We start from the raw sequence: 27,993 nt of genomic DNA, 5'->3' as shown, positions 1-27,993 counted from the left end.
TTCGGCAATCTTTTTATTCAAGTCACCTTATTCTGGGGTCAATTATCAGGATTCTATTTGTAATACATAGGCTTAAAAAATATGTTAAAAAATATTCATTATGAAAAGCATAGCTATCGAAGACAGTATATACAACACGAAGTCCAGAGTGTAGTCCGCATATCCCAACGTCACAAATGAGAACACCTCTGGTCCCCCTTCCCCAGCTCTTTCAGACTGGAGGGCCAGAGCCACTCCACAGTACGGCCAGCAGTGCTTCCAGAAGACAGCCTCAGGCCGTGTATCTTCTCTCTCCTTCGTGTTTTGCCTTGTGATATTTCACATAATCATTGTGCAGTTCCTTAAAGATGTCTCTCACCCCCGGCTGCAGGGAGACCCGCAGGAACTGGACGTCCGGCTCAATGCAGAGGTCTAGGATGAGGTAAATGCCCTCCTGCAGAAGGCTCTTCACCGCCGGATACAAGGTGACCTGTGAAAGGAGGACACACCGTATGTGAGAGCAAACACAGACCAGGCCCTCGGAAGACCTGACAAGGAGGCTGAAGTTCGCCCCTCGACTTGAGAAAAGACATCCCTTTTAAACTATCGCTTTGCACAGAAATAAATATTCCTATCTTCAAAATTTGTAGTTTAGGGAAATAAAAGCCAACTTGAGTGACAAAAGGCTGGAATAAAACCTCACAAAATCACAGGGGTAGCTTTGCTATTTGGTGAATGATGCCTACCGGGGGCATTTAAAAACCAGAATCTTTAAACTTACAAATTGTATGAGAGCCACTTGCATATTGTGCCAAGTTCTTCAACATGACCAGTCGCCCGGGAAGTTGCGCTAACGTGGGACAATGGCAGCGATGTTCGCTATGTCACTGACACCCCCCACCCCCAGCAAGGCAGGTGGCCGGGCGGGATCCAACACTCCGCAAACTGATCACTGACTATATTATAATTAGGTCACATCATAGCCAAACAAATCATATGTGACTTACAATGACACTTAATACATCTTTTATTCCTATGAACAACAGCTCAATGGGACCTGAATATCTAACTGCCCCCGAATGGCTGAATCGCTTCTTGAGCCTCGAGATGCCTTTCTTCCCCGAACTTCTGGGTTAACGAAAATCTGGGGCACAGCAGGAGTGGGCAGTCTGGCTCCAACGTGGCTGCACTGGCTGCTGCACACACGCTTTCAGATCAGAGGTTCACACTGTCTAGACAAAAAGGCCAGCAGAGCAGGCTCTACTCGCATCCGCCGCGACCACTGAGGCTACAGCCAAACTGCGCACTGAACCTCTGGACACTCCAGGATCCGAAACCAAAGAGCAACTGGACGGTCCGGACAGGCAGGCCTGGGATTTGGCAGATTCTTTATTAACATCTTAATGGCCTAAAAGCGTGAGAGCCCCTCTGCAAGCACGCAGCTTCTGGGGAGGATACGTGGTATTCACTTGGAGAAGTCTGATTCGCCAAAGCAACGGCTGGGAGGACAGTTTGTTTCTGTCGCTACGACAGTACTGATTTTCAAGTTGCCGTCATTTTCACAAGACAGCTCAAAAAACTTCTAACAATCATCTTAAGTTTTACTGTTTATAGATGGTAAGAACACTCGAGAACGGACAGTGGAACTGTCCGTGATTTCAGTGGAAAGCGTTAGAAGGAAGGAAAAATAAAACAAAAGAAGTCCTGAATCTTACCAGCCGGGTGAGGACCCTGTAAATGGACCACCCATCTATTCCTCTCATCAGCACTCACTAAACAGGTAACTCCACCTCCAAAAGCAAAGGTGAACCAACTGTCCCAGCGACAGAATGAGAGCAGAGCCCCCCAGTCGGAGGCCAGGGCCCATGCGCTCCACCATCCCCTCACCCGGGGGCTCCTTAGCCAGAGGACAGCGCTGAGCACACAGCCCTGCTGGGTCACTGGAAGGCCAGCCACATCTGGTCTACACAACCACTGCGCCTCTTTGTGTTTCAGCCCACTTATTCATAAAACAAGTGGAAAAAACTCAGTTTCTGTGACACTAAGATCACTGACCTCTGAATGAAAATATCTCTAGGTGGCATAATGGGACCTTACGCAGGACAGGCAGTACAAATTATGTACTCTAGGCTGTCAACACAGACAGATGTAAGTCTGATCTATGGATAAGATACCGGCGACCATCATTTCCCCTGGAGCCTCCCCACTATGACACATTACTGCACGGAGGGTCCAAGGTCTGTAGGAGTCACTGCGTGTCCTTCCTGACACGGTCTCACCAGGTCACCACCAGACCTTCACCGATACCCATTCCAGAGGACTACCAGGGGAATGCAAAGGAAATTCATTTAGCTGTGCTCACTATCTAGCAATTAATTAAACTTATAAATGTCTTTCTGGTCTGGAAACATTCTCAGGAGAAGCCTCTAATACATATGGAATATTTTCTTCATTACTGAGTTAAAAAACAAATGAAAGATAAAACACAGACTCTTGCCAACAAATTCTGGGATGCTACAGCCTTAGATAATTCCCAAGGCCTTTGGCTTTCAAGATTAAAAATTTTAAAAAAATAACTGAGAAGCATAAATTAGACATGAATACCGAAGCCAGGAAACTAGAGACTTTTCATAAAATAAATCTCAGAATAATAATTAGTGATTTAAGGGTTCAAATTATCCCCTCCCTTCTTGGCCCTTAGTTAAATGATATTACTATCTCTCATTTTATTTTTCACTGAAACACAAAATAATGCCAGCTTTTCTTTCAGCAAAGGCTTACATATCAATGACTTGAGTGCCTGTGAAATATCAAGATTCTATAAAAATGCTAAGAAATTCCAAGGAAACCAAACACAAAGCCCAACATTCATTCAAAGGCTGACCTGAAGAGGCCTCACATGTTGCCCCCACTCCTCCACACACCGTGCCTGGTGGGGACCCCATGCACACCCATAGGGTGGGCTGCGTCCTACAGCGCCCCTCCACCTCCCTACCCCAGCCCCATCTCAAACACAGCCAACACATGACACACCCACATGACAGGCATCCCCACTGGCTGAGATGAGTGGGGCCAGAGTGTTCGAAAATTATTTAATAGTTATAGATTCATCCTGAAACGGGGTCAGAATGAAAATGGATGCAACACCAGATTTTCTGAGAAAGCTCATTCAGCCCAATCTCCCTTGAGAAATCTCTTAGTGTAACAAGTTTACCAGGGTTCTAACATTATTCTTACAAGATTTACAAAGGGGGGCTATTCTATGGAGAGCAATATAAACAACGCAGATGTATATATCTACGCCTGCAAAAGCAGATACACACAGAAATACACTGTACTCTAAGCCTCTGACATTCAATTTAAACCAAGGAAGATAGGAAGTCTTCACAGGTCACACAGGGTCTTGTGGAATTTTGGAAATAACATGCTAACATTCCAAAGTGAGACCAGCACTGAACGATGAATTAACTAACCAGAATATTAAGTCAAAAAGTCAGATTAGGGGCACCTGGGTGGCTCAGTGGGTTAAAGCCTCTGCCTTCGGCTCAGGTCATAATCTCAGGGTCCTGGGATCGAGCCCTGCTTCGGGCTCTCTGCTCAGCGGGGAGCCTGCTTCCCCCACCTCTCTCTGCCTGCCTCTCTGCCTACTTGTGATCTTTGTCAAATAAATAAATAAAATCTTCAAAACAAAACAAAAAGTCAGATTAAATAGGACAAAGGTCCTTTCGCTTAATGGAACCGAAAGAATATACCGGTATCTCTACTACGTCATCTCCTCTGAGTGTCTGAGAGCAGCTGACTCACATACATGATGCACTGCGAGAGGATAAAGCCAGGAACTCCTGCTGTTGGGGGTCCCAAGACCCTTCTTCCTCATCACCATTAAGCCTGGCCCTAGCAGAACTCCTGTTCTTGAATCTGGGAATCATTTCAGCTTGCTCATTACTCAAGAAACTGACCAAAACAGGCCCCGCTTGTGCTGCAGCAGGAATGGGGAGAGCTAGCGGTCACAGAGCGCCTTCTAGGTACCAGGCACCACCAGCCCTTTGAATGTTGCCTCACTCAGTGGTTCCGGTAACCCTGCAGGGCTGCTGCGGAACCCTGCAGATGGGCAGGACAGCCTGCTACGATGCAGGTTTGGGACCATCAGGACCAAGACATCGCTTGCCACTATGGCTGAGAAGCCCTGCTACAAAGGACTACAAATGAAAGCACTTAGTGAAAGAGAGGGAGTTCCGTTTACCTTCTGCACCTCTGTGACGTACTGGGCCACCATAAAGGGGGAAAACACCGTGAACTCTTCAGCCCGAGCTGCAATGTGGCTGTACATCCTTTCCACCAGGCGGGCACACTCGAGGACCACTGACAGATCATCTGTGCTTCCTAAGGGAGCAAAGGTTTGCCAAACTGATTAGTCCAAAACCCATCGGTTTAACCCTTCTAGCTTTATGCATTTACTATAGTTGAAAATTATTCAAGTCTTCCCTTTTTTCCAGGCTCCTTAATCGGCTTATTTCACAGACAGAATGAGGGAGAGATACTAGGTCTAAATATTTATCTATATTACAAAAGAGAAAACACTTAAAATACTCAAGTACATGTATTTAGGAGTCTAGAAGAATCGAAAATTTTAAGATGAAATCTGACTGCTATTGTATTTTTTTTTTTAAGGTGGAGGTCTATAAGAAAGGTTTAAATTAGAAAACTATCTTAAAAACATGGTTTTTGGCAACGTATAACTTTACAGATAAGAAGACCTAATTATGCCTTTCCCTCCTTATGTTTCAGAGATCATGTAGACAGAGAGATATAAGACTCAGCTACCAATACTAGATAATCTTCCTGTTTCCCCAGATTTACTTCCTATTTCCTAGTTCTGTCTACCTTAAAGTGCTTGGACCACTCAAGGCCTTCTTTAAAAACTCCTCTAAAGGATTCCAACCGCCTAGAATGGCCCTGAGGCCCTGGTCACACCCCCGCTCCCCTAGGCCGTCACAGCAGAGCCGGTGGGGAAGCCCAGTACAGGCCAGAGCACCTTCCCCAGCTTTCATTCAGCATAGAAATACACCCATTTTTGTAAAATTCCAGAAACTGCAAACAAATCTACAGTGACAATAAGCAGATCAGTGGTTGGCTGGGGCTGCGGCCAGAATGGGAAGAGGCTACAAGAGGACTCTTCTGGAGATGATGTGAATGTCCTGTTTTGTGACTGCGGAGATGGCTTCCTACATGAGTTTACCTATCAAAACTCATTCAAACTGTATAAACAGATGTGGTTTGTTACACATACTTTATGAATCAATAAACTTCAGTTTTAAAATGCACAATGTCTTTTCTTAAAACCTTGAATGTACAAACATGTTACATATATGCATTTTTCCAGATACAATATGAAAATCTCTAACATTCACTGGGCATTTCAATAGCCAAGTACTTTAGCCAAGCACTGGAGTATCTACCATGTTCCATTGCTTCCCTCCTGTCAGAGTGCTCAGCACACACATGCAGTTCAGGGACTGCCTGGCAGTTATGACAGTTCATGGGTGCTTATGAAGGGTGCACTGGATACCAACAAGAAAAGAGCGAACAGTTAAAACTCTGCTCAGTTAAGTTCTGAACACGTCCGAGAAGCAAGTCTTGGCTCACCAGAGATAACTGAGCTGCACCAACATGGACACAGACACTCCCCGACACTCCCTCAGAACACACGACAAAGGACACACTGCGTCACAGGACACGCCTGTGGCAGTGTGTGACAAGGGCTCTGCTCCCCTACTGCTCAGCAAGGGCTGGACCGGGGCCTTCCCTACCTTGCCACTTCCCATCTCCTGCCCAGGCAGACATCGCTAGTAAAACAGGGATTCTTCTTGCTGAGCTCAGACAGGACGACGACCGTAGGGGCCTCAACACAACGCTACAGACCGCCACCACCAACTGACCAAGGCCAGCTTGGGAGATGGAACCTGTGTTCCTACCCTGCTCCTAAACACAGTCACAATTGTACACTGACACCAACATTATATCACTCGGCAGCAGGCCTGGGAGAAAGCGAAAGACCTCAATGTGCCACTGGCTGATCTCAAAACCAGGCACAATAATTAGGGAATTACAGTCCAGGGTTAACTATACCTTTTCTCTTTTCTCAATAGTTACTTGGTTTCAGTAGCGCAAATCACAAGTCTGAACCCATCAAAGTGGTTCCCCCGGGGTGGAGGAGGGAGGGACTGAGTACCACTAATGTTTCTAGTTAGTCCAGAACTGCTGCCACACGGTCTTCCCAGACACCCTCCAAGTTGAGTCATAAAGCCCTCCTCGTTGGTCCCAGAGCATTCCATCAGGTACCACACCATGCAAATTTGAAGTAGCGCAATATAGACCACCGCAATCTATATGCAAATTTTTAAATAATGAGACTCTCCCCCAAATTAGAAATTCAGCAAGGATCAACAACCTTCAAGGCTGAAAACAAGTTGCACACATAATTTATGCTATCACCATATGGCAGTTCATTTCATTGGTAAACAATCACAACCTTGCCAAGATAAGGCTGAAATGATGACTTGCCAGACGTCACCCCTTTTATAAAATGAAATAGCTCTGTAACAGCCCATTCTTATTTAACTTCCCCATCAAACTAGGACCTCCTTTAGGGCAAGAACGGAATTGTAGTCACTTTCTGTGCCCTCTACATGAGAATAAACATTTCCTAAATCTAGGTACTTCTGTTCCCCCCAGGAAAAGAACTATTTCAATTAGGAGATCATAAGCGCAGTCATTGTTTTGGACATAGCAAAAAAAAAAAAAAAAAGGAAAAACAGCTTGAAATTTTTAGAAAATTATTTTAGGTATTCATTTAATGATCTGAACATTTCTTACTTAGACTCAACTTGGTGGTTTTATTTTCTGTAACATGAGGCTGGAGACATCATAAGACAAACACATCTGAAATCACGTATCTGATACTGTTACTCTGAATTACCTTTGTCTTTCTGCCTCCCTTCGTGCATGACCGAATACACCAATCTATTAAAACAGTTCAAGAAAGAAGGAATGGCTTTCAGCATTACCTGTAATAATAATAGGCAAAAGAATATAAAAACATATAATTGTTTATTTCAAGTTCTACTTTATTTTTTAAAACATTTTCTATTTAAAATTAATTAATATATAACGTATTATTTGTTTCAGAGGTAAAGCCTGTGATTCATCAGTCATATAATACCCGGTGCTCATTACATCACATGCGTTCCTTAATGTCCATCCCCCTGTTATCCCACCCCTTCACCCCCCTGCCCTCCAGCAACCCTCAGTTTGTTTCCCATGATCAAGAGTCTCTTACAGTTTGTCTCTACTTAAAGGAGCGCATGTTTATTTCCTTCCTAACCGTACCTAGCAGGATATTCAAAACAGCGTGGCAACTTCTTTTTGCCTGAACTTTCTAGGGAAATAGCTCACTCATCTTACTGGACTCTTTAATATTTGTTTTAATGGTTTGGGAAAGAGCTTCTAACTTTAAGAATCTAATGGAGTGATCTCAGCTTAGAATCTGCTTAACCTGTTACTCTAAATTGTTAGTGCATTCTAGAAATGGGTAGAAATAAATAACAGAAGCAACAGTAACAACATATTTAAGTGTAACGGGCACTAGAAAGAGTTTACATAAAACAAACCCATTTAAAAAAAGGACCCAAACTTCTCATTTTTTAGTGATGAAAAGTTCTGGCTAGACTATATTTTAAAGAATGACATGAAAATTTTGAATATGCTTCTTTTATATGCAACCACCTTTTAGATAGTGATCAAAACAACACACTACCCAATAGAGCAGCCATAAGCTACATGAGGCTACTAAACTTAAATCAACTAAAATTCAGTTCCTAGTCATACAGCTCCTGGACCCACATTTCAAGACATGAGTGGCCTGTGATTACTGTGCGGACAACAGAGACATAAAACACACCCAACAGTGCTTTAAAGATCTACTGGCCAGTCCTGCTCTTTTCTCAGAATTCTTAGAATGAATAAAGACTAAATCAAGAGTTGAGATTTTTTCATTTGGTATAATTCATCCAACAGAATTCTTGATAGCATAACATCCCGTTCTTTACATCAAATTACTGACATCCACAGCATGCTCTGAAAAAACTCATTTTTGCAAAAGTGTTCCAGAGTTTCATCAAACTTCCCAAGGACCCCTCATAAACCTCTGCTATCATATTGATTAAAGGCACACAAATCCACAGCCAGACTACTTGAGTTCACACCCTGGCTTAATATGACACCAGCTGATCGTTCTGCTGGGTACGCTGCCTGAGCTGACCTCATGCTATCCCCTTTAGATTTACCTAAGCAGACTGTAGCCTGGTGCTTCTAGCAACTCAATGTGCACAGGGCCAACAGTGTGATCATGCACTACATAGGGCCCCCATCCCCCCCACTCTAACCCACAGGCAGTGAGTGGCAGTGTGGTTATCAGTCACATCATTCTTCATTGCAATACCATGTCATCATTCCTGTCGATTTTCTCCTTTCATCAAATGGTCTAATTCTGCTAAATGGTCATTTGTCAATGGTTCTGCAGGAGACTCCCACAGTTTTCTAACATTACTTTCATCAACTGCATGGAATCCTGCATTTTTCTGCAAGATGGGCAATTTCGGCTTGTAATTGACATGTATTGCATTTATATGGTATGGCCACATAAAAATTTAACAATCAGCAGAGACTGAAAACAAAGATGCTCACAAGATTAGGCAGGGTCAAAGGCCCTGCAGTAAGACCCAATGTCATGAGTGCTTAGTTTACCAGACAATAAATTTTTTAAAAACAGCACTGCGGTCAGGTTTCTAACCTGAGAACATTAAAACACTTAAAAATGTATGAATGTGCCTGTGTATACGTGTATGTATCTTATTTATGATTTCCTACATGTCACATGCACAGCAGTGGTGCAATGGAAAGAACCCAGACCAAAGAATCTCGAGCCCTGCAGCTAAGACTCAGCCCCAGCCAGGTGACAGTGGTGAAATCACACAACAGCTCTGAGCCGCAGTTTCTTTATCCATAAGACGGATGACCATCTACTTTACAGACTTACTGCAGGGGTAAAACGAGACACGTAGCAAATGTTCAACAGATGGTGGCTGAACTAGAATCTTTTCTGTAGGACAATTATTCCCACTCAGTTTAATTTCAAAGGCAGCATACTATAAAACTGGAACTCAGGAAGCCTCACTCCCTACACCCATCTGAGTTATAAACCCACAAAGACATCTAAGCAAGTCAGTGAGATTCGAATGTATGGCCTGCAAAAACAGAACAATTTGCAATGAGCATCCTTAAACAGCTAGTATACAAACACTGTCTAAGTGTCAGACCCAACAAAGATGAAACTCACTCCAACACGCTGATGTGAAGATCAAACATTTTTGTGCTAGAGAAACCACTGTGACCCTGGAAATTACTGGAACCAAAACGTTTGCTTAGCAAATCACTGTTTTTCTTATCCTCTAATAGTAAAACTCTGCTGCCGCTGTCCTGCAGGCTGAAACTACCCTGCTCCTCCCTCTCACCTTCGGATGACACTGAAGGATGGAGAAGAGCACGTTGTGCACCCGCAGGAAGATGCCCCCATACTCAGAAGGCTTCAGGTGGTCCAAAGGGACCGTCAGCAGGATGCTGAAGGCCAGGCTGACGTGGTGCGGGTTGCGGATGGTCTCCTCCCCCTGTCGCAGCAGGGCCGCCAGGACGTCCAAAATAGGCCCCACCACCGCCAGGGGCACAGGCTGCTCCTGACAAGCCTCTCGGTTTAGCAGCTACAGGAAAAGGAATAAAGGAAAGAAAATGAAGGCGATTCTCTAAAGAAAGAATATAAAAACTGAAGTAGACAGAGGTAAGAACTGAAGTGACGGAGGTAAGAATGTCCAAAAGGTCTGGATGCGGTCAGGAGACACTTTGAAGAGACAAGGAGGCCAGCGTTCAATCTCTGAAGGCAATCTACTGTGGACTTGGCCATTCTGGTCCATGCTTTTTGTTGGACTCATCAACCACAGAGAGAAATAACTTCTTACGAGAGCTGACCTATCCAACTTCTCAGAACAGGAAAACTTCATCAGACATCAGACATACGTAACAATATTTTCCCAAAAAATACCATTAGTTGTAAATATCTATCATTGAAGTTCATTTGTTACATTTCTTAAAAATCAGCTCTACAGGCGCCGGGGTGGCCCAGTCGTTAAGCTGTGCCCAGGATCCTGGGATAGAGCCCTGCACTGGGCTCCTTGCTCAGCAGGAAGCCTGCTTCTCCCTCTGCCGCTACTCCCCCTCCTTGTGCTCACTCTCTCTCTGTCACATAAATAAGCAAAACCTTAAAAACAAATCAGCTCTAATTAAGATGTTCAATTACTATTCTAGAGAATGAAGAGAACAAGCTCAAAATGAGGTCTAGCTCAAAGTTCTACCCGCCTAACCTGGGAGAGCTCACCTGTGACCCGCATCCTCAGGCTGCAGCTATAAACAGCAGCTCTGGTGTGGCCTGCTGGAGCCTCGCACACCACTGCCGTGGCCTGGGGTCTCCAACTGTGCTGACTTCATGCTATTAGATCTACTTTTAGATTTAATCTGTGTGGTTTCTACCCAGTGTCTCTATTAACACAGCCCTATTGTACACACTACCAACACTGCGCATCACGCGAGTCCCGCCTCCTCCCTCCCCCATTCCCTGCACTCTTCCTCCTGACACCTGCCACACACACCAGGGAAGGATGAGATTCATCCACTAATGCAGGATTCCCAGGAAAACAACAAAGCAACAAAACAGAATAGGAGGGAACATTATGTCTACTCTTCAGATCCTTCTGCCCTGGGAAGATGCTAATCCAGGGCAATTCTCTCAGGTAGCACAAGACAATTACGGTTGATAATGATCGTAAAATAGATATTGATCTTTTGAAGCCAAGTGCAAGAATACTGACTGGAGACTCTCCAGATGGCAGAAACACTTGAGACAGTCCCCATCAAAACGAGGTTTTTGTGTGAGTGAAACAAAGTCATGTGGCTGCCATGCACATTCACCAAGTGCCAAAATCTAACAAATGGGTAAGATTATAACAATAATCTACCTGCAACATTACTGTTCTGCTCTATAAAGCCATTCCTTTCTCACTGAATCACAGATTTTGAAAGTGGACAACCTCCCTATGAATGAACAAATGCACTAAACTAACCACAGCATTTTGTAAGAACCAAAAAAAGCCCCAGAATTCCTTCTCATCTCATCTACTTTCAACAGGCTTCCAAGGGAGCCCATCTTATCACTGCACGCCTCTGTTACGGCCTGCCTAATGCTTCCCGAGGCTCAACACCCCTTCGCACCACCTTCCACCACAGCTGGAGCAGACACCAGCGTCTGCAGACACAAAAGCACACACACGGTACACACACTGACAGGACACAAAAGCACACACACGGTACACACACTGACAGGACAGCATCTTGCCAGCCGCCGTCTTCAAGCCGCAGTTCCCAGAAACCTACACCGCATAAAACCAGAGATGGCAGAAGCCAAAATGCGGCCTTTTGTCTGTAGAGGGACGGGGTGATAAGATGAACTGAGATGAAGGGCACAGCCCAGGGGTACTCACAGTGAGAGCCGTGATTATCTGGGGGCACGCACACCAGAATAGACTCGCTTTCTCTCCACCAAGTGTGCATTTCAGAAGCAACTTGGTCAGTGTAACAGCTGAAAGAATGGCCTAAGAGAAAAGGGACAAAAACTTAGCAGAAATAGCCAACTCTCTCTTAAGAAGTCCATCTTGAGAAGAAACCCAATCACTGGTCCTGAAAAGAGGAGCAGAACCCATTAGAACCGTGGGGTCAGGTCACAGACAAGCCCTGGTTTGGGCTCAAGACTGAGGGAGAGGTCTCTTCCATCACCAGGCAGCCAGGAAATAAATGCATAAGATGAGCAGAACTGTGGCCAAGGGGAGGCCGTTTTTAGTAGCATCTCACTAAACCAAGCATGCAAATGTGCCAGGATAGTGAAATAAAAGAAGGCTACACATGGACACAGCAACCTAATTACTAAGATCCCATCTTGTCAAGGCAGTGTGGAAAGAGGCAGCAAGCTATAACTTACCTACGAAAGAAAACCACATGCTTGTGGGTAACAGGAGAAGCCAGGGGAAAACATGGACAAAGTAAAAAAAACTAGATTAGGTGCTATGATTGCAGGTGAGGGTTTTAAACCATGAGAAAGAAACTATGTGGGAAGGGAACTCACTTTATTGAGTACCTGTGTCATTAAACATCTAACCCTATGCTGACACCTGACACCATCAATTTCAGCCCAAGGCCAGCCCTTCCGCCCCTAACACCGCAGCCCCACAACCCATGCAATTCTGGCCTCAGCCCTCTGCTCTCAGCTGCTTTCCCATCTCTCCCTCCCTGACTAGCCATTCCCCTACCTATTCTCCCTCCCCCAACCCCAGGCAGCTCGGCCCTCTCTCCTGAGTTGGGGGCTCACTTTCCTGCCCACCTGTAGGACTTGTGTACCCACATAGGGCCTGCATGCTGATGCCTTCCTTGCTGTCTACCTCTCACACTCACACAACCTCTGCCCCGCTGTGCATGAACACCCTCCTCATCTCCATAGCAACATCCCCCATCCAAATCCTTTCGGCTCTGAATGCTCAGGATCCAGCCTTGCCTCCTCCATACCTTCTGACTGGTTTAAATAGAAATTCACAGCGAGGCCTTCTCAAAGCTGGGTCCCAACCATGCTGCAAATGCACACAATGAAAACTTCCAGAGAGAAGGGCAAGTACCATGGGCAATGATTAGGGGGCTGGTGCAGAGCAGTAGCTCTGGTCTAGCCCGGGCTTCTTGCTCACATACAGGAGATGTGAGTTCTCCCTGCTGCCCCTCTGTGGCCTCAATTACCCTCTCTAGCTCTCCTCCCATCCAAATCAAAACCCAAGCTTGAACGCTGATTATACCCTCAAGTCAAGAAGCCACTCATGGGGCAGAGAAAGCTCCGAACCAGAAGACGTGGCCTGCATTGCTGGCTCTGAGATACTTAGCTCTGTAACATTCTTCCTCCTGTGCGAGCAGGGACGTCTGATCAGTCCAGCGAACAGCGCTGCTCAGCAGGCCAAATCCCAGCATGTACGCTCCGTAGAGAGGCTCTCCGAAATGTGCAATGCCAGATGCAAATACAGGGCTTCATTACCAACTACCAAACACACTAAGGTGCAAAGGACCGCAGGGCAGCTTGCTAATCGGACTGATTCTCACACAGGATCAGGGCGACGTGACCAAGTCAAGTAAAATTTTTAAAAAGTATGATGAGAGGTTATCTTACACATAGGATAAACAGAGTTTGGCTCTTTTTATATATTGATAATTTTAAGTATGCGTTACTTAGTACTTCATATAATAAGCACTCATAGTTTAGATGTGAAAAAGTTCCTCTTTAAAGAATAAGGGCTCCTTACACTAAAGCCCCATGCCTCTTCACATGCCAGGACTACCTTCATAAACCTCCCTTGAAGTTTGATCTTGTGTGTTTAATTTTAAGGGTGACATCACATCTCAAATAAGTTTTCCCATCTGAACTATCATTTATGTGCCTGCCGTACCAGGGAGGAGTACACACCTGCAGATCGGCTTTCCACATGTTACTGATGTCCAATCCTTGGAGAATACACCGCATCATCATCCTAAAGTCCTCTGTGGTCCCAACTTCTAACATCTGGGTGAGTAAGGCTCCCAAATCAGGTTCAATATCCTGAATTACCTCAACCGGAACTGCAGGATCTGTGTGGAAAAGAAACCAAAACTGCTAACATAAGATAAAAAGGGGGCAGGTGAAATATACTAGAATAACCACATGATAAATGGAGCCCTAGCCCTTAAAAGTCATGATCTGAGAGGCATGGAAATACTTGTGGAGCAAGCAAAGAAGGCGGGGCCCACGCCACAGAGTGATAGTGTTCTCTTGCACACAGCTGATCTGTGCAGAGTGCACACACACAGCACAGGGAAGGGGCAAGCCCGAGAGGATGACGACAATGGTCGGCAGTGCTGAACGCTGGACTATGGGACACAAATGATTGCTACTTTCTCTATACTCTCTTCTACTTTCCTTGTACAGATGTACCTTGCTGACAGGACAGGGTCAGTTCCAGACCACCGCAATGTACCAAGTGTTGCAATAAAACGAATCAAATGAATTTTTGGGGTTACCCAGAGCAGATAAAAGTTTTATTTACACTATACTGTGGTCTACTGAGTGTATGACAGCATCACATCCAAAAAAACAATGCACGTACCTTAATTTAAAAATATTTTCTTGATAAAAAATGCTAACCACCATCTAGCTGTGAGTCTTAATCACTGATCACAAATCATCGTAACAAATGTAATAACGAAAAATTTGAGATACCATAAGATTTACCAAAATGTTGTTGGAAAAATGCTGCAACAGACTTGCTTGAGCAAGTTTGCCCCAAGCCTTCAAAAAACGGAGTATCTGTGAAGCTCAATAAAGAAAAGCACAATAAAATGAGGTTCGCCCACATTCTTTGGTAAAATCAGTAGGGACACAGGCGTGGCGTGGTACGTTGAGAGAGACGGGAGCGTTGAAGACATTAACAGAGCTTCAAACTTCTGGGGCCTGTCTGCCGCAGTCATCCAGAAGTTTCCCACTCGATGTGGGAAAGCCTGCTAATGGCCCCTCCTGGGTCATTCCATGGTCTGCTACCAGCTTACCTTCCTAGCACATTTCAGTCCACAGACCATTCCACATTGCCAGAATACTCCCCATGTCCCAGTCTTTGCTCACTACGTCAGCACTTGGGGGGTGGGGGGGAGGAACAACAGGATTTGAGAGAGAAAGACCTCAGCCCAGAAGTGTCCTATAAGCTTTAAGATCCTGGACTCATAAGCTCTCATCAGTGAAATGGGCATAACAGCACTAACTCCCATGGTTGGCAAATAAAGGAAGGAGCACCGCACTGTCCGCTGCATGGAGGCTCAACATTAGCGCTCCCCACTGTCTCCCCCTACCCTGCCTATCCCTTGAAGGCCACCGCCAACTACTGCTTTGCCTACACAAACTCTCACCCCACAGTCCCCTAGTTCTGGTGTACACGACAGCATTGCACTGTTCTACAATTTCTGATTTGCGTGAATGTCTGCTTACCTGATTAGACAGATCAAAATCAACACTGCACTCAACTCTAGAGCAGGACGTGGTTCCACATATATGAAACATTTGTAAAAATAATCATTTGTGATCGAATTGAAGTTGTCTATTCTAGTCTACCATCAGAAAGCATTCCTTACAAATGCTTACTTTTATGTGCTACAACCTACCTGAAACACCCCTGAGGACACCAGAGGGCCACACTCTGGTTATTCATAGCCACCTTAACTCTCCCTCTCCCCACTCAAAGTTTTGGGCCCTCCCCAGTAGGAATTTCTTCCGGACCTCTCAGTCTGGTCTTTTCTAGACAAAGTCCAGCAGCTCAAGGGCATGAGGCCTGGACCCAATAGCAACACCTGAGCCTGTGGTCTGAGGGGCAGCCAGGCAGCACCCCCTCACTGCCACAACTGAGGCTCTGTCCCTGGGGCCAGAGGCATCTGAAGTCCACGGACACAGAGTTAGGACCTATAGGCCACCTCAAGTCATGAGGACTGGAGGGAAAAATTAAGACACAGTATTCTAACAAAGGGGAAGAGAATCAAAGCTTCAGACCACCAGCTGCCATTTCTTAGATCGCTCATTTTGGACACTATGAAAGTGTTACCGAAAGACTAAAGCCTAGCCTCTACTAAGGTGAACACCATTCCCGGAAAGAGTGGCTGACAGAATAAGACAGAACATGTGACGCCAAAGCCTTTTCAGTCAATCCACAATCACGGTAGGGATAGAAAGGCTATTGAGAGGGAGACAACAGGAGTGTTATTCTGGCCTTAACACTCCATCTCTGGCGCTGGCCCCGGCAGCCTGGGCAGCTTTGCTTTCTACAAGGCCCTATTTTCCACTCTTGTATCAGAGCACACCTGCAGCCCCATCTGCATCTCCCTCCCGCCTGTCGTTCGTTCTGACAACTAGGGACTCCCCAGCCTCACCTCTAAGGACTGTCCTAACTACGCTCAACCCCTCAGGAACAACCAAAACAAAAAGAAAACAAACCTACACCAACTTGAAAGAGTGCTATCTTGAAACAGAGACAAATCTGGCCCACTGGCCTTTGAGCTAAGGGACAGCAGATACTGAACGCTTCTGCACAAAGACGTGGGCTAGGTTTGCAGTCCTGATTGGCTGGCCCAGAGGATGACATCAGACTAAAAGACCAAGATGACAGCTGAGTTTCTGCCCTATTCGCACCCACAGCCTGATGACAGCACCACCCTAAGACCTAGAAGTGGGAGTCTGGCCTTCAAGGAATTTTCGGATATTCCTTGTAAATAAAGTCAGCTGCATTTTTCAAGTTCGCCAATTTTAGGTCTTTCTTAAGTCATCGAAGATGGCACTGAAGATCAAATACAGAAAAGACTACTAAGAAGGATGAAGTTACACATGTTGACCATCCAGAGCCAAGACACATAAAAGCTAAAAAAGATAAGAGTAATAGATTTCAAAACTATAACCTAGAACAATCTCCAAAATAAATGAAAAACCACACTGACAAACACCTAGGAGGTTACTACTATCTGTGTACAAAGCAGGACTGTGAGGGTCACTGCTGGTCCATGCAGAGAATGCAGATACTAGAAATGAGCTCCTCAGAGAGGACTGGGGGATTGGGGTCGGGGTGGGGAGGGTTCTCCTGGCTCATCGGCCTGTACCTTCTAAAATGAACACCTGTTCCAAAAGGGTGTAAGGGATGGGGGGCACTCACCTTGCTGGTGGCTTAGTAGCTTTTACCAAAAGCTCTACAGCACAGAACTAGCTCAAAAGAAAATACCTTACCTGCAAGAACTTTTCTCACAGCATGAAACATGGAGGTAAAAACAGACTCTTTCTTGGGATGTAGTTCTAGGGCCAAAAAGAACAGAGTTAAAAACCGCATGGCCGCCTGGAAACACTGTCTATCTCCTGCAAGGGCTGGCAACTCTGAGAGCAGCTGAGAGTAAACACTCTGGTAGAAGGCAGTATGGGACAGCGGCACCTCGTCTGTCATTGTGGAAATCTCTGTCCTGTGCCTGGAGTGCTGGCCCACATCCACCTCCAAGAGCGTGCTGACCGACGCGATGAAGACAGAGGGAAGGCGCGGGCCCGGGGCCCCCTGGGCCCAGCACTGCTGCAGCATGGCTCCCGTGTGGAGAATGGCCTTCTGCAGCAGCTCGCACAGCGCTTCTGGGGCCTCACGCTGCTGCTTCCGCTCTCTGACAAAAGGCCCCAGGACTTGGCACAACTTGGTTAAAGACACCAAAAGGAGCTGTTGGCCCCAAGGATTCTGATTTTTCACCTGTTTGCCTGCAACTGCTTCAGTGTACAGTTCGCGGAGGAATCCAACGATTTTCCTGAAATTGAGCACCAAGCTGAGCTTCATCTGGGTGAGTGTCTGCATTAGCTGCTCTAAGAATGCCCCCACCACTTGGAGGAATTCCAACCAAGAGGGGTCATCCACATTAACAAGAAATCTACCACTGGCTTTGAACAACGAGGTCAATGTGATCTCAAATATATCACTAACATACATAATCTTGAGCACTGAGCGAGCACTTTTCCCTCTCTGCAGGTAACCGAGAAGCCGGTAGCAAGTCATCAAAAATCTGAGGGTCACTGAAGAGGAGCAAGAGCTCCCCAGCTTGGTGATGGCCAAGGACAGTAACAGAAGAAAAGAATGCACGTGATAGGGAGTCAAGAGGCTATCCAGTTGCAGAGTAGAAATAACTTCCAAAAGTCCCAGGATGCTCTCCAATTGTTCTCCCTCCAGCTGAATGGGGAAGCCACTCTTCACCAAGGACAGCAAGTTTTGGGCAATTTCTCCTTTTGGTTCTACACCTTCAGGTCCAACTTTTGCAAATTTGTTTTCCCAAAGAGCCACCACCAGATGGTCCTTTTCAAAAAGCCAGGGCAGTTGTTCACCGAGAAGACTCGGGTGGCTCTGGGCACCAGAACACAAGACGCTAGTACACCCTTCAGTTAGGCACATTAAGAAAGCAGAATGAAGGGACTGCATTTCTGGAAAGAGAGGGCTATGGAGGACAGCACTGGATATTTTTTCAAGCGTGAGGCTTGGCTCTTCCTCTGCTGAGCCTTCCTGGGCTTTGCTCCCTGGTAAAGTTCTTAGCAGCACACTGGCCAGAGATCTCACATCATCTGGACTAAGATACGATATCAAAATTGTGAGATTCGACACAACCAAGTGCCAGTGAGCTACAGGGTATGTGAGCGCACTCACTGTCCCAACCTGGCCATCCCAGGAAGCTGTTGTCCCTCGATTCAAGCTTTCTCTGCCAGAACCAAGAATGTAGGCAGCATCACACTTCAAACTGTGGAGGGCTTCTTCAGACTGGAAACTGGTTTGCATTAAAGTCCTTTTCATTTTCTGCAGGTAGAGCTGTGCTAAGCAGTACCTGCCAAGAGAGTCAAACTGAGCTATCTTTTCTATCTCCTTCCAATGGCACGTTTCAATACCAGGGAGCAACAAGGGCAAGTGTGAGATCTCTACAGCAACATCTGCAAGAGCCCCAGACACAGAGTGATACTGGCTACAGTTCATACTGAGCATGGCATCAACCTGGGCCCAAGTGTAAGAGAGCAGGAGCGCAGAGTCACTGACCTTCTGTAGCCAGAGCTCAAGCTGTGGGCCTTGGGGGTCCAGAAGAAGGTCCAACAGGGGCCTCACAAGCTCTCGGAGCATCCTCTCCATTGTGCACTGCATCCGTCTGATGACGGGCAGAGGGGTGCTGCTGTCCAGACTCCGCATATTGAACATGACGCAGTGCAGCAGAGAGCTCAGCGACAGCGACTTCAAGGCCATGTCGGCATCACCCCGCAAATAAGGTAAGACCGAAGACTGGAACTTCTCCAACAGGAGGGACCAAGTGTCCAAGATCTGACTTGGAGGCAAGTCCAGGAGGCACTCGCAGAGCACCCTGGAGGGGCCTGAGGTCAGCACAGGCTGCCTCAGTGCCTCAGCAGCTGGACGACAGATCACTCCCAAAATCTCTTCAAACAGCCGCGGCACTTGTCGGAGTCTGACATATGTCTGGAAGACAGTGTGAAGAAGGGCCTCCTGTGCTTTTTTCATTCGAAAGTCTGTCACTTCTGCATCGATCCAAGCTGAAGCCAACAGGTCATCCAGGTCTGGCTCCAAAATCAAATGATTCAGAGACATCAAAGCCTTGAGGCAGCGGAACCAGGCTGGCACAGATGCCTGGGAGTGGTTTATCAGCAGCTCGGCCACGCGGCGGTAGAAGTGGAACTGAGCCTCTCCGTGCCGGATCCTATCAGCAGCAATGTTGTAGATATTGTTGTTGGCCACTAAGCTGAGCAGCTGCTCTAGAACCAGGAGTTCTGTGGTCCAATCTGACACAGCCAGGCCTTTTAGCTGCTCCTCCTGCAGGCGTGAAATCCTCAAGCAGCCAAACAGCCTGGGGAGTACCTGGAAGCAGAGAAGCTGGTTCCCCTCCTTGAAGTAAGAATCAAAAAAGAGCTTATACAGCAAGGCCACTGAGTTGGCTACAACAGCAGCATGAAGGGACGGTTCACAGTAACCAGCATCTACCAGCCTGGCAATCACAGTGTCCAGAGGAGCTAGAAGATTCTTCATGGCACCTATCTTCGTGTCACCCTGCTGCTGGTCTAAGAGCTCCTCTTTGTAGGACGAGAGCAACTCGGGCTGAAAAGCTCCACCTCGAAGCATGGCCTCAATCTGACTCCTTACATCCCGACTCAGCGCCTGCCGCAGCTGGCCCTGGCCAGTCTGTGTCCACGTGCCCCCCGAGAGTAAGTGCCTCAGGACCAGGCAGGGCTGGAGCAAGTGCCCAGTCACCTCCCCAAAGGCCCGTCTTGGGTTGACTTGCTGTTGCTGGATCAAGAGGTAGTGGCCAAGCGCCAGGTGAATGACCTCGAATAACTGGGCCACCACGGCTCCTTCCGGCCGCCGACAGGCCAGCCAGCACAGCTGGCTCAGCAAGGCCACTATCAGCTCCTGTCTAGCCGTGTAGACGACAGCAAGGGCGGGCGTCGAGAGAATGCCCTGGCAGCAGCTCAGCACAGCACACACACTTCTTCGGGATTCCGAAAGAGAGAAGTCAGTTATTCTCTCATTTATGATCTGAACATTAAGAAGAAAAAACTCATTACTGACTCCACACATATACAAGAAAAATACAAGAGAATCAATGAATTCACTCTTTGCACTTATCTTGATGAGAAAGAAATCCCCAGGTTATCACACCTAAATGAACTTGACATTTGCTTAATGCACCGAGCGAAAGCAGAGTACCTGTTTTAAGTCCTGCATACATCCATCTCCCACCAACATGAATTCTGAAAAGGGATCAGTGCCTTTGTAATTTTGTTGTCCCTAGTTAAAGAGCTCTTGGTTTTTATAAGACTTAAACTCCAAAGATTACTTTTGCTTAGATCCTAAACCTGCAACTCAGCTTAGATGCTACAGATGGAAGGACAGTAGGCATGGGCTATGATCCTGTGGCCCAAAATACATTTTTAGAGTTGATTACACTGCTTTTCCATTTTAAAAAACCAAAGCAAAAGGTACTCTGACAGAGGAAAGCCAATGTTGGCAGTCACTACATACTATACAGCAAACCTACAGTTTTCTGCTTCTAAAATTCTGAAATTCAAAAGCACCAGAAATTATGAGGCCTAGGCAGATTCCAAAATTCACTCATAGGCTCAGTGGCTTGCTCCCTGCCTTACAGTATCTGAGAACCAAATGTATCCTGAGGGCTAAATTATCAGTATCCCAAAGACACAGGTGCACTTATCTCCATCCAAGTAACTGCTGGCTCTGGAAAAACTGAAACGAAAATGTCAAATACTTAAATGCCAAAGTACTACTACAGGGACCATCAATATTTCTGATTATACAAACTCATCTATCAAATTTTTTTCATGTTTGTACCCAATAATTTATTCATAAATCATATGCATACACTGCAGTACAAATATCTCATGGAAGCATAAAGTGTATCTAAAATTAAAATATGACATTTAGAAACATAACATTTTCTTTCCATACTCCCAAAGGACAAATTAGAATAACCCACCTTGGTGGCCAGTCTATTATTTTAAGAAGTAACATACAATTTAGAACATGATTTTAAAAATCACTAATGTCTGTGAACCATCAGGCAGCTCAACTACTTAATTTTCTTATTATCAGCCTTTACTAATTTTTTCGTTCGGTCTACACACTCCTGTGGGCAAGACAGAATGAGGGTTAAGAGCACAAGCTTTGCAATCAGGCAGGTCTATGTTCAAATGCCAGCTCTGCCACTTACTAGCTGTGTGGCTTTTAACAAGTTCCTGAACCCCTTTGTGGCTGGCACACACCAAGCGCTCATTAGAACTTTCTACTGTTACCAACTACGCTCACAGTACTTCAAAACACTCAGTTTTGACAATGAAGTTCACAAATCTAATCTGAGACTTCAAAATTGCTTTGACTCAAAAAACGAGGAAATTCCTACTCAGATTTTGGCCTTTGATCTTCCTTTAGGCCAATGACAAAGTGGGGCGGGGAGAGGTAGAGAGCACAAAGTAGTATTATTTGCCGGCAACATTTTCCAATTAAAAGGTAATCAACAACCACTCTATGAAATAGTTCTAAGCTTTCCTTGAACATTAAACAATAGAAAATGCTTCACACAGCATAAAGCATACCATATGCATTCAATAAATACCAGTAATCATTATAAATCCAGTATCATTTCCTTCTCTTCTTCTACCTTAATACTTCCTGCATCTTTAATAAGTAACAGAAAATCAACAGAGATGCACGTCACACATACAGGACAACAGGGGAAACAGATAATTACCTTGACTAGGGAAACCTGAAGGTTAATTGTCTTCCCATTCTTGAGGAGATCCTGCAGTTTTTTGCTGTGTAGAATGTTATCTATATAGATCCAAAGCCTTTCAACAATGTCTTCCTTCAGTTCAAGTTTTTTCTTATAAAATGCAATCAATGACTGTCTTGCCCAATCAAGTAGTACCTGAATTTGGAAGAAATAATACTCTAAAAATAAATGAATTCCTTTGCCAAGAAAGATGCTGGACATCTAAAAGGACATTCCATGTGTGGCCAAATCTCATTGCCAGGGGAAAAGCTGTCCTTTAAAACTTACCTTTGGTAATATTATATAAATATCTCAGTATCTTAAAATGTTTATTATTATAGAATCAATACAAAGAAAAAATAATAATTTTGTCTTCATGTAGGGCCATTTAAATATTTCAAATGAAACTCTGTTTCTTCTAACTTTTCTGAAGTTATACTCATTTTCAAAAGTTAGAAGCACAATAACTGCTCAGAACGGCCACAAAATGAATAACACACAAAAGCAAAAATGCAGAGCCAAAAGACAGAGCTTGTGTCCTGGTTTCCCATGTTACATGTATCCTCTAGGTACATTTACTTCCTCAGAAGACAGAGACAGTCTTCTGTGAAATAATGCACAAGTGCTTTATGAAAAGGAGGGTCGGTCATACATAGTTTCTATTACTGTGATACATTCCCTTATTTGTAAACACAAGAAAAGGCGGTGAGGCCTCAGCTCATGCCGCCAGCTCTGTCAATAACAGTATGCAAGTGTCAGGTGCTAAAAGGGAAAAAAAGTTCTGAGCATGAGACTGGGTGAGACCTTAATCGAACTGCCACCACTTCCTCTTCCATCTCACCCTGGCTAGCCCTTGCCTAGTGACTATCAAGCCGCCAAGGCGATCCTCAGGTGCAGCCAGGTGTAGAGACCACTGGATGTACGAGTGCTCTGCTCCACATACTGCGCATCATTATCATCTTAAAAGGTGTCATCCACCTGGGACACACTTTGCGTGGTCTTCCTGAATACCAGCATATGGGTGTGTGTTAATACAATATCAGAAGCCCAACACCCTGGGGTTTCTAGTGTTTTACAGTAAGTTTTTTGGGGTGTTTTTGTTTTTTTGCCAAATAAGCTTGAAAAATGTTAACAAAGAGAAAAGCCTTTCTTGGTTCCTAATCTATTTCTAGAATGGCTTACTACAAATACCGAAGTTTCTCTACTTCCCTTCCTGTCAATTTACCAAATTCAAAGACGTTTAACAAAGCACCAACAAGCACTTGCTTATGGAGCAGCAGCTTGGATTTATCAACAAATGGAGCTACCCAGACTCAGATTCTAATTTCTGTAACTCAATTCCCAACTTGTTCACTGATGCATACACTTGATTCAAAATATAAGAAATGTTTCCAAATACAAAAGAAATGCTGAGACTTTGTAATAGAAAACTCTGTCAATGAAATTTTTAACTCAGGCATTTTTTTCATTGACTTTACTTTTAACCTGCAACCATGTTTCCTTCCCCAACCTTTTCTTGAATCTTTTTAAATTTTAACTAAATGTCGATATACAATTCGTGTAACTGATCATTCTTTTCGGTTGTAAAAATGTAAATTTCGCGGTACACTTACTTGCTCTTTATTTGGGAGAACGCACTGGTGGGAAATCCAAGCAAAGTGAGCTAGTTTTAGTTTATCTTCCCAAGAAGTTGTCTTGCTTTTAAGCTTAAAGGAAATGCCAGAGTAAACAGCAGCCATTGCTACACTTTATCTACAATTTAAAATGGAAAAAACATATTAAGGTCAAACTCAATAGGCACCAAAAATGAGCATCGCATACACTATTACGCACGTAACATATATTCCTTAAAAAAAAAAATTAGTGAATTAAAATACCTCAGCAAAATGGATGGGTATAAATCTATATATAAAATGTTGTAGCTGTGCTCACTTCGGCAGCACATATACTAAAATGCTATAGCCCACGATCACAGAAATACAAATCAAAACCACAATAAGATAACACTTTGCACTAGTCAGAATGGCTAAAATTGACAACTCGGGAAACGAGATGTTGGAGAGGATGCACAGGAAGGGGAACCCCTTTACGCTGTTGGTGGGAATGCAAACTTCTAGAGGAAAGTATGGACATTCCTCAAAAAGTTAAAAATAGAGCTACCCAGCAATTGTACTACCAGGTATTTATCCAAAGGATACAAACATAGTGATTCAAAGGGGCACGTGCACCCCCATGTATACAGCAGCAAAGTCCACAATAGCCAAACTATGGAAAGAGCCCAGATATCCATAGACAGATGAATGGATAAAGAAAATGTAGTATATAAATTAAAATGGAACATTACTCAGCCATCAAAAAGAATGAGAGCTTGCCATCTGCAAAGATGTGGATGGAAATAGAGAATATTATGCTAAGTGAAATAAGACAGAGAAAGATAAATACCATATGATTTTACTCATGTGGAATTTAAGAAAGAAAACAGATGAACACAAGGGAAGGGAAGGGAAATAAAGACAAAAACAGAGAGGGAAGCAAACCATAAAAGACTTAACTACAGGAAACAGAGTTGCTGAAGGGGAGGATGGGAGGAATGGAGTAACTGAGCGATGGGCATTAAGGAGGGCACTTGAAGTAATGAGCACTAGGTATTGAATCAAACTGATAAATCACTAAATTCTACCTCTGAAACCAATAATACAATATATGTTGATTAAATAACAATATATGTTGAATTGAAATAAAAAAATTTTTAAATGCTTTACCCCATGAATTTTCCGGGAGAAATTCAGACAAAAGTGGACAGAAATATTACACAGACATACGTAGGAGTATTCCTGCTGTGAGGTGACTGTGCACAAATACAACTGGGCAAAAATCCTCAAGAGGTGATTGTGAAGAAATACAACTGGGCAAAACCTAAAGTGTTCAAATTATTTGTAAAAGGAGAGTCACAGGTGGTTTTAGACTGAAAGTTTCTGCACAAATCATCTGAAATATAGTATATATTAAGAAAAGCTCCATTGAAGAGTTGAAAGAAAGGGACGCCTGGGTGGCTCAGTCGGTCATGACCCCAGAGTCCTGGGATGGAGCCTGGCATCTGGCTCCCTGTTCTGCGGGGAGCCTGCTTCTCCCTCTCCAGCCCCACCCGCTGCTCCTGCTCTCGCTGTCTCTTCTGCAAGTGCTCTCTCTCAAATAAATAATCAGTGTTATAAAAAATTAGTTGAGAGAGAAAAATAAGCAGTATTTGGAAACAGTAATATTTCACCAAGTAAAAAAGAAATACAGTATAAAACCAGTCCCAAAAGAAATACTGTTGTTTCAGCTGCAACAGTAACTTCCCACTACATTATTCATTTACATATGAGCTTAAGGACACGCACTGCTTCCAAAAAGACTCTACAAAATACAGTTACGTAATTGAAACTGTAAAAATAGAGCACAATAAAATCGTGAACAAAGAAAAGCAAGCATACCAACCAGCTGTAATTCTACAAACCTGAAGTAAACATAGCTTTGAGTTTCCTAAGTCATAATAAAAAGGGGAAATGTATCACATTAAGTCATTTTCACTATATAAAAGAAGTCAGTTCCTCAAAAGTGAAAATTTTTCAAATTACTGAAATAAAAGTATTATGTATAAAAACAAAATAGGACAATACACACACACACAGAAAAAAAATCGGAGTCCTTTAATTCTAATAAACTATGAAACCAAAAGGATACGGCCAGGGCTGGATCCCTTTCATTTCTTCATCTATGGGGCCTGAAATCCTGCAGGCCGACCTTCGGGACTTACCCTCAACAGGTAATCCTGCAGGGAACAGCAAGCGCCGCACGCAGGGCGCTAACATTCAGTAGGGCGTCCTTCACGCTACTACGCAGAGGAGGGCCGTCAGTTCTCCCGTTTCGTCAAAACGTCCAAGACGAGCGCGTTCAACAACTGACTTCTCGCTCGGCGTGTCAGGGAGCCACCGTACCGGCTACAAAGTACTTAAAAAGTGTTCGCAGAATTGGTTACAAAGTCGCCCCAGACACCTCCCGGAGGCTACGCCCGTTCCGCGCTCGGGGCCCTGCAGAGGTCTCTGCCCGGACGGAGGAAGCCCAGCGCCCAGCGCCACACCCCGCCAGTCCTCACGCACAGGGCGCGCCCGCGCGGCCACACGCGGCATCCCGCGGAGCCGCAGGAAACCAAGTAACAAGAATCCGCGGAGAGCACAGAGGAGCGACGGGAGAGGCCGGGCCAGCGGCGAGCACAGGAGGCTCTCCCCAGCGCCCGCTGTCCGCTCGAGGGCCCGCGGCCGCACCAGGGCGGAGGATCCTCCTCGGTTAAGGGGCTCCCTCCCAGGCCGACCGGATAGGGACGGCGGGAGGGGGCGCAGCGCCGGCCCCGGGCAGCGGGGCGCAGGGGTGCGCTCACCTCAGGGCCGGCCCCGGGAAGGGGCTCACCTGGACGCCGTCCTCAGGTAAGGAGCTCCCCTCAGACCCGCCCCGGACGGGGCCGGCGGGCGCGACGGAAGGCGGTGTCCGGGTGAAGGAGCTCACAGGGCGCCACCCCGCTCGGGGACCGCGGCGGCGGTGCGGGCTCCCCGGTGCCCCAGCACGTGGGCGCGGCCCCGCACTGCTTCCGCCCGACGCCGGCGGCGCGGAGGGGCGGGGCGGCGCGGAGGGGAGGGGCGGGGCGGCGCGCACGCCAGGCATCGCCAGCAGAGCGCCGAGGCGCCTCGCCCATTGGTGGAGACGGTTGCGCGTTGGAGGCCCGAGCGGCCCACCCCGCGGCCCGCTCCGTGTCAGTCAGTCATGGAGCGGCCGCCCAGAGCCGCCGCCGCGGGGGCGGCAAGGCGCGGGGCGCGGGGGCCCGGCTGAGCCGGCCGTCGGAGCGAGACCCTGCGGCAGAGACGACGGAGGCGGAAGCGACCCGATCGCGGAGGCGGCGGCGGCGGGAGGAGCCGGAGCCGCCTGGGATGTTCAGTGAGTGCGGGGCGCGCGGGCGGGGAGGGCCGGGGGAGGGGGTCGCGAGCCGGGAGCGCGCGGGCGGGCGGGGGCCGGGAGGGAGGGAGCGCGGGCGGCGGCGCGGCGGCGCGCGGCGAGGCCTAGGCGGGGCGCGCGCCCGCAGCTCCCGCCGGCGGGGCGGTGGGGGCGGGGCGGGCGGGCGGGGCCGGCTGTGCGCGGGCGCGGCGGCCGCGCCTCCGCCCTCGGCCTCCGAGTCCCAAGCGGCCGCGGGCGGCGTGGCCTGCAGTCGCCAGCTACACCTGGAGGGCTCCGCGTTCCTGCTCGGGGTGGGTCCAGCCGGGGCGGCTGCCGGGCACCCGCCGGGAAGGGGTCCTGAGCGCCGGGCAGCCGGGCAGGAGCTCAGGTCCGAACCTCCTTTTCATTTAAGGAAAAAGGAAATGCCTTTGGCCGAACTCGGGGTTAAACTTCGCACATGGTGATTTCGGGTGGCCGGGTGGGAGATCGACCTCTCCATGTGACAGGGCAGATCTCAAGTTAGACGGGTCGTTGCTAGAGAATACCGACCTGCAAGGTTGCCTTCGGGGTGGCTTAAGTCCTGACAGCCAGGGATTTGTGCGCTCGGGCGGTACTCGCGCAGCTCCAGGGCTTCTGAAAATGTGCTGCGTGAGGCGTTGGTCCGAAGTCAGGGATGGGTAGAAATAGTGGTGTCATTTTAGACTTAGCGGAAGTGGAGCGCTGGAAGGCTTCATGCAGTTCTCCCATCAGTTGTGAAAGTGTCGCTATACTGCGGATCTCGCAGCTTGTGTGGTTCTGGGATCAGAAGGTAAGTCTGCCAGTCCCATGCGGCGTTCGTCTTACATTCCCTAAACTCTGACCTTGCAGATTGAAATCTTGGAATGGTGACTCCCGCGAACAAGCAGTTGGGTGCTGTGTCGGGAGGAACCGCGAGGGCGGAGTTTGTCTTCTCTTGTGATACGAGCGTGTGACATACCTGAGTTGTGGCGTGGAAGGAGG

General features: G+C 46.5%; 2 protein-coding genes across 9 annotated transcripts in view; one reads left to right on the top strand and one right to left on the bottom strand.

The window, feature by feature from the left end:
- URB2 (URB2 ribosome biogenesis homolog) lies at positions 1 to 27,664 on the bottom strand. Of its 3 annotated transcripts, none has more exons than XM_046026360.1 (11): positions 27,544 to 27,664; positions 25,826 to 26,019; positions 23,643 to 23,781; positions 22,009 to 22,185; positions 16,961 to 20,279; positions 13,637 to 13,797; positions 11,625 to 11,735; positions 9,552 to 9,794; positions 6,959 to 7,046; positions 4,223 to 4,362; positions 1 to 469 (listed from the first exon to the last, which is right to left on the bottom strand). In XM_046026360.1, the coding sequence occupies exons 3-11, from the start codon at positions 23,766 to 23,768 to the stop codon at positions 272 to 274; spliced, it is 4,563 nt and encodes a 1,520-aa protein (XP_045882316.1). In that variant the 5' UTR covers positions 23,769 to 23,781; positions 25,826 to 26,019; positions 27,544 to 27,664; the 3' UTR covers positions 1 to 271. The 3 variants fall into 3 exon arrangements, with proteins under 3 accessions (XP_045882316.1, XP_045882315.1, XP_045882314.1); XM_046026359.1 differs by lacking the exon at positions 27,544 to 27,664 and adding an exon at positions 26,476 to 26,609; XM_046026358.1 differs by lacking the exon at positions 27,544 to 27,664 and adding an exon at positions 26,447 to 26,577.
- Positions 26,861 to 27,993, top strand: part of TAF5L (TATA-box binding protein associated factor 5 like) — a 29,916-nt gene continuing 28,783 nt past the window's right edge. Inside the window, exon 1 of one of the 6 annotated variants that reach the window (XM_046026362.1) lies at positions 26,861 to 26,997. Coding sequence is in view for 1 of the 6 variants with exons in the window: in XM_046026361.1 (XP_045882317.1) it covers positions 27,668 to 27,802 (135 nt within the window). In the remaining 5 variants the exon portion in view is untranslated. Of the gene's footprint in view, positions 26,998 to 27,191; positions 27,383 to 27,644; positions 27,803 to 27,993 lie in introns of those variants that run through there. The other 5 variants (XM_046026364.1, XM_046026366.1, XM_046026363.1 and 2 more) reach the window with 5 other exon arrangements.

Source organism: Meles meles, chromosome 13 (assembly GCF_922984935.1).
Source record: "Meles meles chromosome 13, mMelMel3.1 paternal haplotype, whole genome shotgun sequence".
NCBI classification, from domain to species: domain Eukaryota; kingdom Metazoa; phylum Chordata; class Mammalia; order Carnivora; family Mustelidae; genus Meles; species Meles meles.
Note: the sequence above shows the minus strand (reverse complement) of the source record. Positions and strands in the feature narration are given on the sequence as shown.

Bases quoted from the DNA above. Each gene is read 5' to 3' on its own strand.
- URB2 (XM_046026360.1), bottom strand. From the start codon at position 23,768: ATGGCTGCTGTTTACTCTGGCATTTCCTTTAAGCTTAAAAGCAAGACA. The intron at 13,798-16,960 runs GTAAGGTATTTT...TTTTCCACACAG, and splicing joins TGTGAGAAAAGTTCTTGCAG to ATCCTGCAGTTCCGGTTGAG. The intron at 7,047-9,551 runs GTGAGAGGGAGG...TTATTATTACAG, and splicing joins TCCTTCAGTGTCATCCGAAG to GTAATGCTGAAAGCCATTCC.